Source organism: Schistocerca gregaria, chromosome X, assembly GCF_023897955.1.
Source record: "Schistocerca gregaria isolate iqSchGreg1 chromosome X, iqSchGreg1.2, whole genome shotgun sequence".
Lineage (NCBI taxonomy): Eukaryota > Metazoa > Arthropoda > Insecta > Orthoptera > Acrididae > Schistocerca > Schistocerca gregaria.
Window position 1 is genome coordinate 342,269,876 of NC_064931.1, and position 16,026 is coordinate 342,285,901.

Consider the following 16,026-nt stretch of genomic DNA (forward strand, 5'->3'; position numbering starts at 1 on the left):
TGGACATGATCCCCAAGTGCTGGAACTGTAACCGAGTTGACTTTGTCAACAACTGGAACAAAGATTCCTTGATTTTATACAGTAAGAGTACAACAGATTTCTCGGCGTACTTCTTCAGCTGCTTCAGCTTGAATTAGTCCAAGTACATGTTTAATCACGCTTATTTAATTCACGCAGAGGTCTTGGAGAGGGCATGAAATTGAGCTCCTTTCTCGCAAATGAAGTCGTGTCATCTTTAAGTTAGTTACCTGAGTGCGAGACTGATGACAATCACGCTGGAGTATCTAATTGTGGCTGCCCTGAGGGAGGCTTAAACTTTAACGTCTGACGGCCAATGACCTTGCTCTTGATGGATCCTGCTTTGGTATAGTTGACGTGGTCTATACATTTCCACGTACTGGGACAGATGTCGTTTGTCAGCTGCTAATGAAGCCTGTGTAGTGCCGCGACAGCAAAGCTTGGAGGCTAAAACTTAATTTGGTTTAGTAAAAAGTGAAAAAGACGCTGTGCAGCACAAACGAAATGACTTATGATGCACGTGGTTTTTTAGGGGCGATGCCATCTAGGAAATAGGGAGTACTTTACTTTATTATTGAATTTCGAGTCTGCCCATTCACCCATCTCAATGGTAATGTCACTTATGAAGATACGGATGTAAGGACAATACAACGCACTGTCCGCGAGCGCAGAATATCTCAGATGCTGTCGGGAATCGAACCCGGGCGCCTCCGCTTAGCAATCCGCCGCGCTAACCGCGCAGCTCAAGAGCGGGACGTCGCAGGGAGAAGAGGAAGCAGACTGGAAAAAAAGATGGGAGTGCTGCCTGCCCTCTGGTGGCAGTTGCGGCGCACTCCAGTGCTGGACAAGACGCCGCCGCTGCCAGTCGCTGGAAAAACCATGGGGGGCAAGCGCTTCGCCTACGCTGGTGTACTGCTGTGGCTGTTGCTGCCGAGTGGTGCCTGGGCTACACCGCTCGCAGGCAACCTTCCTAAAATGTGGAAGGTGAGAAAGTTAACATCATACTACCAATTCCTCTAGCATGCGTCAAACACGTTCCCTTTGCTATTAGACCGAAATATAAACTGTAATTTTCGTCATTACTAATTTTCCTCTTTTTTTCAATATTTTTGACTATTTTAATTTCTCCGCATCTCAGAATTTAGCAATAATTAGAGAAATACTGTGTCTCTATTTCTCTGGTGTTCCAAAATTCTAGAACTACATATTTTTTGCTTAGCATGGTTTATGTCACTACTACTAGTGCCTGATGCAGCCAGTACCACTACCACTGCTGATAAGAATACAATTAATAATAATAGTAATACATAATAATTGTAACAGACGTAGCTTCTCTTGCTTCACTCAGCTGTAGTTGTTGATTTTCTTCAGTGGCATCTGACATGCCACTTACAGACTCGTAGATGTTGTATAATGTTCATCACGCATAATTGTTAATAACTTCACTCTCTATAATATTTTTCTTTATCAATTAACTGGAACGCATGTTATACCCATATATGAATCGACTCTAAAATCTCAGTTCCGATCATTCACGCGCTTGTGTATCTTCGTCTCGCTGGAGCTGCCAACACCTAGTTCCTAGTGAATACAATAAATTTTGTACCTCAGTTTTGCAACACTGGCCATCTACGCTATTACAGTTACTCTTCATGGCCTTCTTGTGCTAAGGTTCACTGCAAGATTTGTCTTTTTGAAACATTTCAAAGGCATCGTCTTGTAGTGCAATCTGAAAAATTCTGGAGTTCTTTAAGATATCGTGCCATTCAGTAGGAGAACCCAGTTTTCAATTTTTGAAAAATATCTGAAGCATGAAATCGCATTGGAGATCTTTATAAATAAATAATGATAGCAGTCGAAGTTGAAATCTAATCTATAAAAAATCAGAAGACTGTAAACCCCGTCGAATAAAATAAAGAGGAAATATAGTATTCGGGGCCCCGCGGGGTAGCCGTGAGGTCTTGGGCGCCTTACTAAGGTTCGCGCGGCTGGCCCCGTCGGAGATTCGAGTCCTCCCTCGGTCATGGGTGTGAATGTTGTCCTTAGCGTAAGTTAGTTTAAGTTAGATTAGGTAGTGTGTAAGCCTAGGGACCGATGACCTCAGCAGTTTGGTCCCGTAAGAATTACCACAAATTTCCAATTTTATAGTATTTGGAGTGTTACATAGCAGTTACCTTTAAGATTAAATAATTAAATTACCTATGTTCGATTCATCAGATTGGGTTCAACATCACAGCAAAGTCGAGTGAGGTGGCAGAGTGGTAAAATACTGGACTCCCGTGGGCGAGAACGAAGGAGTCAAATCCCCGTTTGATCATCCAGATTTCAATTACTCGTGATTTCCCAAAATTTCTTTGAAAGGGTAGGGCAAAATTTCTTCCGTGTTCCTCGCCAGCAAGACCTAGTTCCTCATCGTGGACATGATATTAAACCTATTTTTCCTCCTTTTAACGTGAAAGCAAAGATCTCCTTACAATGAAAGCAGGGTGATGGGAGTGAAAAATAGGAACTCACCGCGACATATAACTAGAAAACAGAGGCAGCTGATGCTGACAGAAGTGTCAAATTTGAAGAATACATTTTCGCCTATGTTTTGGTGTCCGGTACCGTCGTCTAGAGGCCACAGAATGTAAACCTAATGTTGGTCGCTGTGATTGAACAAAGTTAAATAAACGGAAGCGGATGCCATCACATGAAAATAATAAGAAAGTAAAACTTACAATTGATTAGCTTTCGTGCAGTGAAAAGGCGTCACTAGCCCGTTAAGCGGAGAAGAGCCCACGCATCTGGCAAGAGAATGGCTTTCAAATATGACTTTCGAATCGTCCAGGCTTCGAACAGGTAGCATTAATAAGGGAACATTCCAAAATGTAAATAAACCAACTTCATGAAATTGGCGGATATGTAGAAGGGGCAAAATAATGCAGAAAGAATTTCTTTTGTGCCCAGTTTCATATTTAAGGGGTCCGTCCTCTTTTAGAATACTGCTGCGCGCTGTGGGATCCTAACCAGATAGGAGTGACGGAGTTCATTGAAAAAGTTGAAAGAAGGGCAGCACGTTTGTATTATCGCGAAATAGGGGAGAGAGTGTCACTGAAATGATACAGGCTTTGGGATGGACATCATTAAAACAATGGTGTTTTTCGTTGCGGAGGAATGTTCGCACGAAATTCCAGTCACCTACTTTCTCTTCCGAGTGATAAAATATCTAGTTGACGCCGACATACACAGGGAAAAACTATCACCATGATAAAATAAGGGAAATCAGAGCCCGTACGGAAAGATATAGGTGTTCGATCTTTCCGCGTGCTATACAAGATCGGAATAATGGGGAATTGTGAAGGTGGTCCGATGAACCTCTGCCAGGCACTTAAATGTGATTTGCAGAGTATCCATGAACATGTAGATGAACACTCCCCGAAAGGTAATGTGTGATGTTAGCTTTAGAGAGAATATCTTCGCAACGATGATATATACAATAATGTTTTTCATATAAAAGTTGATATACAGTTAATGTTGTTGAAAACTGTATAATCAACTTACGGTACGTAATAAATAGAAATTTTGTAAAATAATCCACCGCCATTAAATAAATTTGAAAAAATCAAAACTTTTGTTGCAATGTAAATTGAAGAAGCTTTCAAGCCACAAACATCCATGTGTAATAAAGCTGGTTTCTGAAATACCAGTTTTGGAAAATAAGCTATACGCAATATGTTGTCGGAGTATTTTCAACATACGTAATTAAAATATCTAAATATTCGTTATTACTCTAATTATTTATTTTACGCATTGTTGTTTTATTTTTTAAACAGTTATTATACGTTTTACATTGATGTTTTCTTTGTTTTTTGTTTTTTAATTTGCTATCTCACATAGCTGTCTTTTGTTAATTGGAAATAATAAATAACTCGTTATTGTGATACAAACCATTAGAATAGTGATCATCTGTAAAGAATTGTTTAAAACATAAGATTTTTTGTACACCATGCTCATAAAATGAATGAAATTTCTTCACGTGATATGCACGAATGAGAACATAATATAAAACAAAATTCAGCAGGATTTCAAACTGTCGTGGGTGATCCTCTGAATATCCTGATTTGTATCAGGCATATTTCAGTGCATTCATAAGCCTTGGCGAAGAGAATCGATTATGTATTGGCGACTGCAGCTTGATTATATCGTTTCTCAAGTGGAAACTGACATCATCATCACTCAACATAACTAGATCTGTAAATCTTCTCACAAAGTTCTTCGAACGTCGAAAGTCATATATTTCCCACGGCTGTACCTTCGCCGAGCCCTTGCAGAAAAATTCTTTGCCCACGCTCTAAACGGTTCTTTCACACTGAACACCCCCAGAAACTAACAATAATACAGATGTTTCTCTCTCACTGGGAAAGATAATATCTTTCAAATATCTTTTGACATGGTCAAATGTTTGTTTACCGGATTTCGATCCCGTCGCAAGGACCTTTGGGGCTTCCAAAAGAGATTCTTGAATTCGCGCTCCATATCCTCCATTTGTTCCTTTTGTAACTATGAAAGGGTGGGTGACTAGTGTGAAAAAAGGACAAGAAACTCGTTCATCCGGTGATCCCAAAGGACTCGACGGTTGGGCGGCTTTCGAAGTTGAAAACGTTGTGAAAAGACCTTCAGATCTAGTTATGTTGAAAGATTACATGTCAGTCTCTATTTTGCGAAGCAATATAATCAAGTTGCGATCACTAGTACACAATCTGAAATCCTGCCGAGTTTTGTTTTATATTCTGTTCTCAGTAGTGTATATCATGTGAAAAAATTTCATTTATTTTATGAGCATGATGTACAGAAAACCGTTGTGTTTTAATAATTCCTTTACAGGTTATCAGTATTGTAATGATTTTGTTTCATTATGATGAATTGCTTATTATTTTCAATTAACGAAACACAATTATGTGAAACGGTACACTAAAAAACCAAATAATCAAAACGAACATGAAAGTAAAATCTAAAAAATAAATCAATTATAAGTGAAATAAATAATTAGAATGATGAATGTTTAGGTATTTTAATCAGGCTTGTTGAAGACTGAAAAACTGTGTACAGCTTATTTTCCAAAAATGATATTTCAGAAACTGGCTGCATTACACAGGGATTCATATAGCTTGAAAGTTTATTTAATTTATGTTGTAACAAAACTTTTCATTTTTCAAAATTAATTAATGGCGGTGGAGTATTTTGCAAAAGTTGATTACACAGGTTTCAAGAACGCGAGTTACGTATCAGCTTTCTTTTATCTTCTTTTCGAAGATATTCCCTCAAAACCTAATATGCGAAATTACTTTTTTGGAGTGTCTTTTATCCCTTAAACGCGAAATTGAACACAAACATATAAATCCATGTTACATTATTTTGTCCGCTCTATACATCTATCAATTTAATCAAGATCGTTTATTGACGCTTGGAACTATTCGCTTGTCAGTGTGCCAACGACAGCCGCATGGATAGAGAGCTTCTGACAGCGTTTCTGTGCATTTAGCATTTAGTAGCTGAGTCACAGTGAAGCAGTATGTGATAGTATCGACGGCTGGGCGAGTTGTCTGGCGTAGTGGCAATAAATTACACACACAAACTTGCTAATGAATCAGTCTATCTATTAGGTTAATCAAAGCGCAGGATAGAAATTGCAAATGTGAGATTCTAGTACATTAATAATCAGAATGTTGAATGCAAGCAAGCAAACGCCCATGCATTGCGTTGAAAGGTGTCGGTTGTCAGTTTGAGGGATGGAGCTCCATGCCTGTTGCACTCGGTCGATCCACACAGGGACGGTTAGGGCTGTTTGTGCATGACACTGGAGTTGTCGTCCAATGGTGTCCCATATGCACTCGATTGGAAGCAGATCTGGTGGTCTAGTAGGTCAAGGTAATATGTTGACACTCTGTAGAGCATGTTGGGTTACAAAATCGGCATGTGGGCGAGCGATAGCCTGTTGGAAAACACCCCCTGGACATAAACGGCAGCTCAACAGGTCGAATCACCAGTCTGACGTACAAATTTCTAGTCAGATTGTGTGGGATAACCATGAGAGTGCTGCTGCTGTCATACGAAATCGCGCTCCAGACCATAACTCCAGGTGTACGTCCAGGGTATCTAGCACACAGACAGATTGGTGGCTGGCCCTCAACTGGCCTTCTCTTAACCAACACACGGCCATCACTGGCACCGAGGCAGAACCAGCTTTCATCATGAAAAACAACAGACCTCTGCTCTGTCCTCTAATGAGCTCTCGCTTGACACCTCTGAAGTCTCAAGTGGAATTGAATTGGGGTCAGTCGGATGCACCCTACAGGGCATCTGGCTCGGAGCAGTCCTTGAAATAACAATTCGTTGTTTCACTGTGGTGCCAGCTGCCCCTCAAATTGTTGTTGCAGATGCAGTACGATGTGTCAGAGTCACATGCAGAACACAATGGTTTTTCTGCTCAGGTAGTGCCAAGCAGCCATCTACAGTCCGGTGTTCTTGTGACCGTACATGCTTGTGACCAGCGCTGCCGGTAATAGTGTACGATGGTCTATATTCCTGCCAAGTCTTTCTCCAGTATCGCGGAGTGAACATCCATCTCCTCGTAGCCCTACTAAACGACCTCGTTCAAGTTCAGTAAGGTGTTCATAATGACGTCCAATCTAAAAGGTAATTAAAGCTCACGAATGTTAAAGCGTGTATTTAGAGCTAACTTGATTTACATCATTATAGTGGCGCTCATAGCACTACTCTTCTGCGATTAGCATAAAATTTGAATAAACATGTAGAAACACGCCTACCATCTTTCGTTTATGTCGCACAATTTCTTCTTGGTGTTCCATTTTTTTTCTATCAGTGTATTTTGGAATGTAGTCATATAGATGCACTAGATACGCAATTCAGTTTATTATTTTCTGAGAAGACTGTAAGTGCTTTTCTAACAATGGATTTCGCGTTCAGTGGAAATTAGGCCTACTATTCTCGTGTTGAAGTAGATGACCGCTTAAAGACAAATAATGTTTTATGCGTCATTCGAAATTTAATGATAAATTCATTATTAGTGCTATAAGCATTGACGGGAAAAAAATTGCAACACAAAAAAGGAGCTGTGCGACATAAACGAAACTTGGTAGGCATATTTCTACATCTGAAAGATGCCTATTCATATTTCGCACCAGTCGCATAAGATTGGTTTGGTTTGTTTGGGGAAGGAGACCAGACAGCGAGGTCATCGGTTTCATTGGATTAGGGAAGGACGGGGAAGGAAGTCGGCCGTGCCCTTTCAAAGGAACCATCCCGCCATTTGCCTGGAGCGATTTAGGGAAATCACGGAACACCTAAATCAGGATGGTCGGACGCGGGATTGCGTCGCATAAGAGTGCAGCAAGTAGCACCAATATGAGGATGCAAATCAGGTTTGCTTTAAATATGCGCCGTAACGGTTGTGAACGTTTGTTTCTTTTAATGTTGGACAAGAGTGTCCTTATGGTGACAAAGACGCCATTATCAACACCTCAATCAGTTTGAACGAAGTCGTATAATAGGGCCACGAGAAGCTGGATGTTCCTTTTGCGATACTGCAGAAACATTTGCGTGCGTGATTCACGAGAATGTACAGTCGCCAGAAAACCGGGCTCCGCGAGGGAAGACCATCGTGTTTGGCGTATGACTCTGGCGCATCGTACTTCATCTGTAGCAGCAGATGGCATCACAGTGACACAAGAACTGTTTTTTATTTTTGAATTGACCACTTTGGATCACGCTATAATTTCATTTCTTCTTTGTCTGAAATTTCCTCTTTCTCCAATACTCCTTCATATGGACGCTGTGCTATTGCTTCTGTTCATCCGTCCACGCTCTTCTATTCTTCTTAGTTCTTTGGACTTGAAATCCTTCCAAATTTTGTATCACGGTCCGAAATGTATTCCTATTTAACATTTGAACTTCCTGAATGTTGAACCTTTCCAGATCTTTACGAGCTTGCTGAACCCATATCGTTATTGTCTTCTTTTTCCACAGGTAGTCGAATATCCTTTTGGTTAGTCTGGTTTTGTCCATTCTGTACAGGTGTGCTCCCAGCCAGACGCCCTGTAGTGTGCATTCCACCGACCCCAAACCACCATCGTTTGCCACTTCAGTGGTGTCAAGAGAGAGCTCATTGGAGGGCAGCGTGGAGGTGTGTTGTGTTTTCTGATGATAGCTCGTACTGAATCAATGCCAGTGATGACCGTGTGTTGGTTAGAAGGAAGCCAGTTAAGGGCCTATAAGCAACCTGTCTGTGTGCTAGACAGACTGGACCTACACCTGGAGCTAAGGTCTGTAGGGTGATTTCGTATGACAGCTGGAGCATTCTCGTGTTTGTCACACTGCAATATTGTACGTCACTCTGCTGAGTCGACCTGTTGTGCTGCCATTCATGAACAGCATTCAGAGGGATGTCCTCCAACAGAATAATGCTCGCCCACATACCGCTGTTGTAACCCAAAGTGCTCTACAGAGTGTCCATATGTTGACTTGGTTTGCGCGTTCACCAAATCTGTCACCAGTCGAGCACACATGGGACATCATCGGAAAACTCCAGCGCCATCCACAACCGGCGTTGAGCGTCTCTGTATTTATCGATCAAGCGCAACCAGCATGGTACTCCATCCCGAAAACTTGCATCCGGCACCTGTACAACACAGGGCATGTACATCTGCATGCTTGCATTCGACATTCTTGTGGTTGCACCTGTTACACTTAAGTATGTTATTTATACAAATATGTACCTCTAATGTCAATACTATACATTAACTATTTTTTGGTGTTGCGTTTTTCTCCGTCATAGTATTATACATTAATGTATTAATAATACGTTTGTTTATTTATTTTAATAGCACTTACGAGAAATTTCAGAGCCATTATTACAGAGTAATTTTTGTTGTGCCTATCTGCGACGCAGCATCTCTGATTTATAGTGAGTAGCAACTGTCCTTTTCATAATATTGTTACATTCCCTCCTGGATTTTCCATTGTTTGACGGTACAATTTTTTTTATTTGCGAATTGACCACTTAGGATCACGCTATAATTTCATTTCTTCTTTGTCTGAAGTTTCTTCTTTCTCCAGTACTCCTTCATATGGACGCTGTGCTATTTCTTCTGTTCATCCGTCCACGCTCTTCCATTTTTCTTAGTTCTTTCGACTTGAAATCCTTCCAAATTTTGAATCATGGTCCGAAATGTATCCCTATTTGACATCTGAACTTCCTGAGTGTTGAACCTTTCCAGATCTTTACGAGCTTCTTTAATCCATGTCGTTATTGTCTTCTTGTTCCACAGGTAGTTGGATATCCTTTTGGTTAGTCTGGTTCTGTCCATTCTGTATAGGTGTCCTAGAAATGATAACCTCCTCATTTTCATGGTCTCCGAGATTTTCTGCACCTTTTTGTAGATTTCATTGTTGCTCCGAAGTTTCCAGCCAGCTTTAACTTGAGTTGGACACATGATTTTCCGTAATATTCTTCTTTCTAGTATCTCCAGCTTTTGCAACTTGTAATTCACTGAGAGGCATTCGTTGGCATACAATCACTCTGTTTTTACCACAGCACTGTAATACTTTATTTTGGCATTTCAAGAGACGCACTTTTTTTGTAAATGTTTTTAGTTAATTCGTAAGCTCTCTCCATTTTTGAATTCCGGTCTGCGGCTGGTCCCTGCGGAGGTTCGAGTCCTACCTTTGGCATGGGTGTGTATGTTTGTGCTTAGGATAATTTAGGTTAAGTAGTGTGTAAGCTTAGGGACTGATGACCTTAGCAGCGAAGTCCTGATTTCACACACGTTTGAACTTTCTTTTTTTTTTTTAAAAAAAAAAAGATCCGGTCCCCCATCGTAGCTTTCTCCAGTCCGCACTGTTGCATGGTTTCACTGAGGTATTTTAATTTTTTTACCCTCTCAGTCCGTCCAATCTCTGATTCAAGGAATTGTGGTCCATGTTTCTCACTTGTCGTGAATTTGGTCATCTCTTTCCAGATCATAAGTCCTGTCTTGCCAGCGATCCTTTCAAGTAGGTTGATCTGTATGGCCGTTTCTTCTACGTTCTCTGAAAGTACTGAAAATCATCATCGACTCTTCCCGATTTTCTTCCTAGACAGATTTGACTAATCCCTTGATTTTGAAGTTCGGAATTCCAAATTCTCACAATCTTCTCCAGGTCACATTTAAATAGTATTGGAGATAACCCACCGCGCTGTCGCACACCTGTCTTGATTTCAAATGGTTGCGGCAGTTCTCCCATAAATTTCACTTTGGAAGTTGTGCCTGTTAAGGTTTCTATGGTATTGTTTGCCAGCTTGTTTTCGACCCAAAATTCTCTGATCATCCTATGTAGAGTTTCTCTATCCATCGAGTCAAAGGCTTTTTTTTAAGTCAGTGAAAGAAACCACTATATTTTTGCCATTTAGCATTCTGTGTCGGATTATTGATTTCAAATTGAAAAATTTTCGGCACAGGAGTGGCCTTTGCGGAACCCACCCTGGTATACTCCAAGTTGTTCATCTAGGATTCCTTCACTTCCATTCATCAGTATTTTTGAGTGGATTTTGTAGGTGACTAGGAGTAGTGACACGCCTCTGTAGTTGTTTACATCCTGTTTGTCACCTTTCTTATGGAGTGGGTGGATCAGTGCCTTTTCCATTCACCTCGCGTAGAAAGTTTTGCAAGTCCAATGAGCCTTTCTCTGCTCTGATTTGTTCTCCTGTGTGCTGGATATTCTCCTTCTACATCTCTATATTTTATTTTTCTCCAAATCTGTGGGTTCAAGTCTCCCAGAAGGATTTTTGTATGGTTCACAGGTATCTTGGAGATTTCTGTTGCCAGTAGGTCCCAGAAAGTATCTACTTTCTGTGGGTTCTTCTTGTTGTCTCCGTTAATTAGAGCATGGAAGTTTATGAGAGTATATTTCTTCTTTTTGCACTAGATTGTCGGTATAGATAATCTCTCAGATTTTGATGAGAAGTTTATGACATTGTTCACTATGGTTTTGATTACGTAAAAGGCCGTCTCCAGGAGAGGGTCTTAAATCATTATCTTTAATGCTGGCTTTCCTAGGAATACTCTGTAGTGTTGTGTGCCCATGATGTGCTCATCTAGGAATCTGGTTTCTTGTACAGCCAAGATCTGAATTTCGTGGTCGTCCAAGAGCTTTTCCAATTCTTTCTGTTTTCAGACTCGGAGGAGTGAATTACTTTTCCGATCCTAATTAAATATTTCTTCCTGAATTTCAGTTTGAAATGCGTTTCAAGACGCTCCGACTCATCTTCTATGCAGGTGGTGGGACTCACCAGAATCCTAGGTCCCAATGCATTGCGCATTACAATGGTCGAGTCCTTTTTCAAGTTACCAACAGGGGTAGTGCTCTCATTTGGCGACATTTCCATTCTGCATATGAAATTCGTTTGTATAGACGGAGAATATAAATTCCAAAGTAAGATCGGACTGTTAGTTAGAAATTATTGTCTTCCGTGGTTTACTCTACTAGGTTCTTCCACACTCTCAACAATTGGGAACTGAGAGTCCTCTTCCGCCTTTGTGACCGTTGACGGGATTTCAACTAGTAACCCTAGGCAGGTGCTCTTACTGGATGCTACCATCCTAAACCAAATGGACACAGGTTTTTTTACGAAGGTGTTACTCCCCCTCCCCTCATTCCTCATCTCTTTCAAATGAGGCTCCGGGCTTGGGACCGGCATAGCGGAGTTTTGAAGTTGCTGTTATTACTAATTATTATTATTAAACACGTATAGGGTGAGGAATATGCGAAGCATCTACCTGACGTGGAATTTCCTTTGGTGCCACGCTTCTTTTATCTTCTCACCATGCATTTCGTTCCTTTCATTCGAAGAAGTTGTTCCTATCTTGAATATCTCCACCTCTAGGATTACTTTTCATTTGAGTACTTTGTGACCGAAGGTTTGTGTGTCTTGTATATCTGAGTCTGTTATGCCAGCATCATTTAGGTCTTTTCTGATTTTGATGATCCACTTCAAGTTCTTAATGATTTCTTTGTGCTCCAAGATCTGTTTAGTTTTTCGGGTGTCCGGAATTTTGTTAATATGTCCAAAAAATGTCAGTCGACCGTATTGTAATGTCTCACTTTTACACTCCTGGAAATTGAAATAAGAACACCGTGAATTCATTGTTCCAGGAAGGGGAAACTTTATTGACACATTCCTGGGGTCAGATACATCACATGATCACACTGACAGAACCACAGGCACATACACACAGGCAACAGAGCATGCAAAATGTCGGCACTAGTACAGTGTATATCCACCTTTCGCAGCAATGCAGGCTGCTATTCTCCCATGGAGACGATCGTAGAGATGCTGGATGTAGTCCTGTGGAACGGCTTGCCATGCCATTTCCACCTGGCACCTCAGTTGGACCAGCGTTCGTGCTGGACGTGCAGACCGCGTGAGACGACGCTTTATCCAGTCCCAAACATGCTCAATGGGGGACAGATCCGGAGATCTTGCTGGCCAGGGTAGTTGACTTACACCTTCTAGAGCACGTTGGGTGGCACGGGATACATGCGGACGTGCATTGTCCTGTTGGAACAGCAAGTTCCCTTGCCGGTCTAGGAATGGTAGAACGATGGGTTCGATGACGGTTTGGATGTACCGTGCACTATTCAGTGTCCCCTCGACGATCACCAGAGGTGTACGGCCAGTGTAGGAGATCGCTCCCCACACCATGATGCCGGGTGTTGGCCCTGTGTGCCTCGGTCGTATGCAGTCCTGATTATGGCGCTCACCTGCACGGCGCCAAACACACATACGACCATCATTGGCACCAAGGCAGAAGCGACTCTCATCGCTGAAGACGACACGTCTCCATTCGTCCCTCCATTCATGCATGTCGCGACACCACTGGAGGCGGGCTGCACGATGTTGGGGCGTGAGCGGAAGACGGCCTAACGGTGTGCGGGACCGTAGCCCAGCTTCATGGAGACGGTTGCGAATGGTCCTCGCCGATACCCCAGGAGCAACAGTGTCCCTAATTTGCTGGGAAGTGGCGGTGCCGTCCCCTACGGCACTGCGTAGGATCCTACGGTCTTGGCGTGCATCCGTGCGTCGCTGCAGTCCGGTCCCAGGTCGACGGGCACGTGCACCTTCCGCCGACCACTGGCGACAACATCGATGTACTGTGGAGACCTCACGCCCCACGTGTTGAGCAATTCGGCGGTACGTCCACCCAGCCTCCCGCATGCCCACTATACGCCCTCGCTCAAAGTCCGTCAACTGCACATACGGTTCACGTCCACGCTGTCGCGGCATGCTACCAGTGTTAAAGACTGCGATGGAGCTCCGTATGCCACGGCAAACTGGCTGACACTGACGGCGGCGGTGCACAAATGCTGCGCAGCTAGCGCCATTCGACGGCCAACACCGCGGTTCCTGGTGTTTCCGCTGTGCCGTGCGTGTGATCATTGCTTGTACAGCCCTCTCGCAGTGTCCGGCGCAAGTATGGTGGGTCTGACACACCGGTGTCAATGTGTTCTTTTTTCCATTTCCAGGAGTGTACATTCCGTGACAGGCACGATTTATTATAGATATTCCCAGTCTTCCACAATGCTCTAGTCATATTTTAATTTCTCCGTTCGTGAGACTTTTTCTCTATCCCATTTTCCTGTATCGTCTCCCCAAGATACTTGAAATGGTGAACACTCTTTATCTCACCATATTTTGTCGTGACCTTCTTTGTGCATCTTTCTGATTTGACATATATGTACTGTTTTAATTGAATCAACTGTGGGTTCTAGGTGAAACACAGTAAATAACCTAAACAAACACAGTTTGTTTACTGATCAGTAAAGTACTTGAAAATGGGCTTATAACCCGAACCTAGGTAGTACAGTGACATTAATAATTAAATTGTGAAACAAGGCAAAAAACCGGGTTTGTTTAGTTAATATGCTGTTTTCTTGAAGGAGACCTTTAGTCCGACCTTTTCAGCCTTCTCTTTCAGGACCTCGATATGCTTCATTACAGTTTCTGTCCTACCTGTTGGTATAGCGATATTACTTGTTAAGTGCCAGGCAGGCAATATCTCGTCTTTTTTTTTCTAGCCTGACTGGTTTATAAAGCCCCAGTATCGTCAATTCTGTTTCCAGTTTTCCGAAAACTATATCTAATAGTATGTTGAACAATAGTGGTGAAATACCATCGCCCTGTCTAACCCTTGTTCTATTCTCTAAGGGCTCCTATTTTGTATCCCTGTTGGAGCTGTGTCCTATATAGCAGACAATGTGATAAAATTTTGTATCTGACGGCTGATAAAAACGTATCCCTGTAATTTTTAAGTAATTCTTGTTACATAAATTGTTTCTCGATTTTATAGTTGTATTGTGGTTGGAGTTGACTCAAATAAACTAACGAGGAAATGAATTAGAATACCTATCTACAAGGGTTTAGGGGACACGTTTCCCTACTTGACGACAAGGATGTATCGCGGACATTACTCCACGCGACGATGAAAGTCTTAGGGGAGCAATCCGAATGTAGGAGCGCGCAACCTCCGCCTACAGCTCATCGCGATCAGTTAGGGCTGCCTCTTCCTCGTTCCCAAAAGGTTTGAGTGCAGGTGAATTTGGCTTGGAAGGAGGTACACATTCCAGTCTTTGAAGCGTACCTCAAGGTATTCTGACGTTACTGGGAACCACGGAGAGGATGTTTATTTCAACTGAAGGTACACGGTGCGTGCATGCTGGTGTAGGAAAGCTAACTGAATCAAATGGTCAGACAGAAGGCTCTATGGCAGACAACGACAATCATGTCACGGGCTCGTTTCACCCAACGTTAACGTGCGCCACGCGAGAATACCTCCGGTATCTACTTGAACGGAACGGGCTGCATTGCCACATGTGAGTTTCGATGAACTGTTAACCTGCGGTCAGCGTGATCAAAGTATCCCGACCCAGTCATTCCTGGTATCAGTGGCGCCTCTGTCCCCACAGCTATGGTCAGCGTAAAACTTGGAAATATTTGAAGCAGCCGGTTTATTCTTCAGCCCAACAGTCTCTTCTCCGTCCACTTGCTTTTTAATGAAGCACTTATCCACAAAAACATTTCTGATGGACTTTGTTGCATTCTTCTAATGTGGGCTTTCTGTAATAGCAGACAGACTGGCGGTCATTAAAACTGCAACTCCAGGAAGGATAGCAAATAACAACATTTTATTTATTTTGCGTGTACAGTATGTTAAGAAGAACAGATGATTAAATTTATAGGTAATTAGGGTGCACAGCGTACAAAATGGACTGCGGTGAAATGACACACCTGGCTTCAACAACTGCACTAGCCCTACTGGGCATCCAGTCTAACTGACAGGTAAGGGTGCGTCATTCCAATTTGCTTCAGTTCTATGACAGAAATCACCAATAAATGTGTGTGGTGAGTGGTGTGGTGCCGTTGTCTTGGCAATCCACGACAGAAGTTTTCAATGGGTGACAAATCTGGAGTACGTAACGGCAAGGACAGTAGTCGAACGTTCTCTGTTTGGGGGTAGGTCAGGACAGCACGAGCAACATGCGTTCTTGCATTATTTTGTCGTAGGATACAGCCACGTAGACCTCGAAGGTACGACACATCACTGGTCTTAACAGGTGATAAAAGTAACGACTGTGGATCAGACTACCGGTTGTGTGAACGAGGTATGATCCAGCCGTGTTACCAACGGCATCCCATACCATCACGCACGTGTAACTTTAACAAATGAAGCCTAGCAATGTTAGTTCCTACACACGGATACGTCCATTGTTATAGCGTACACAGCACCGGGCTGCAATGCTGTGTCTACTGTTGACACTCGGCACACCAGTGTGGGTGCGCCTCTTCATACTACAGCGTCAAGGAAAACCACAGCAATGGTCGCCATGCTGATAGCCATGGTGTTCCAGACCTCGTCACACTGCCCGCGTGGATACTTTTCTTCCTGCAAACTACTCCATTTCCTGACTGGA

At 42.6% G+C, this 16,026-nt stretch overlaps 1 protein-coding gene across 1 annotated transcript in view; it reads left to right on the forward strand.

Annotated features, from left to right (window-relative positions):
* The first annotated feature begins 894 nt into the window (after nt 1-894).
* Nucleotides 895-16,026, forward strand: part of LOC126299098 (uncharacterized) — a 63,934-nt gene continuing 48,802 nt past the window's right edge. Inside the window, exon 1 of the mRNA XM_049990772.1 lies at nt 895-1,002. Within this exon, the coding sequence (XP_049846729.1) occupies nt 898-1,002 (105 nt within the window). The 5' untranslated portion in view covers nt 895-897. The remainder of the gene's footprint in view (nt 1,003-16,026) is intronic.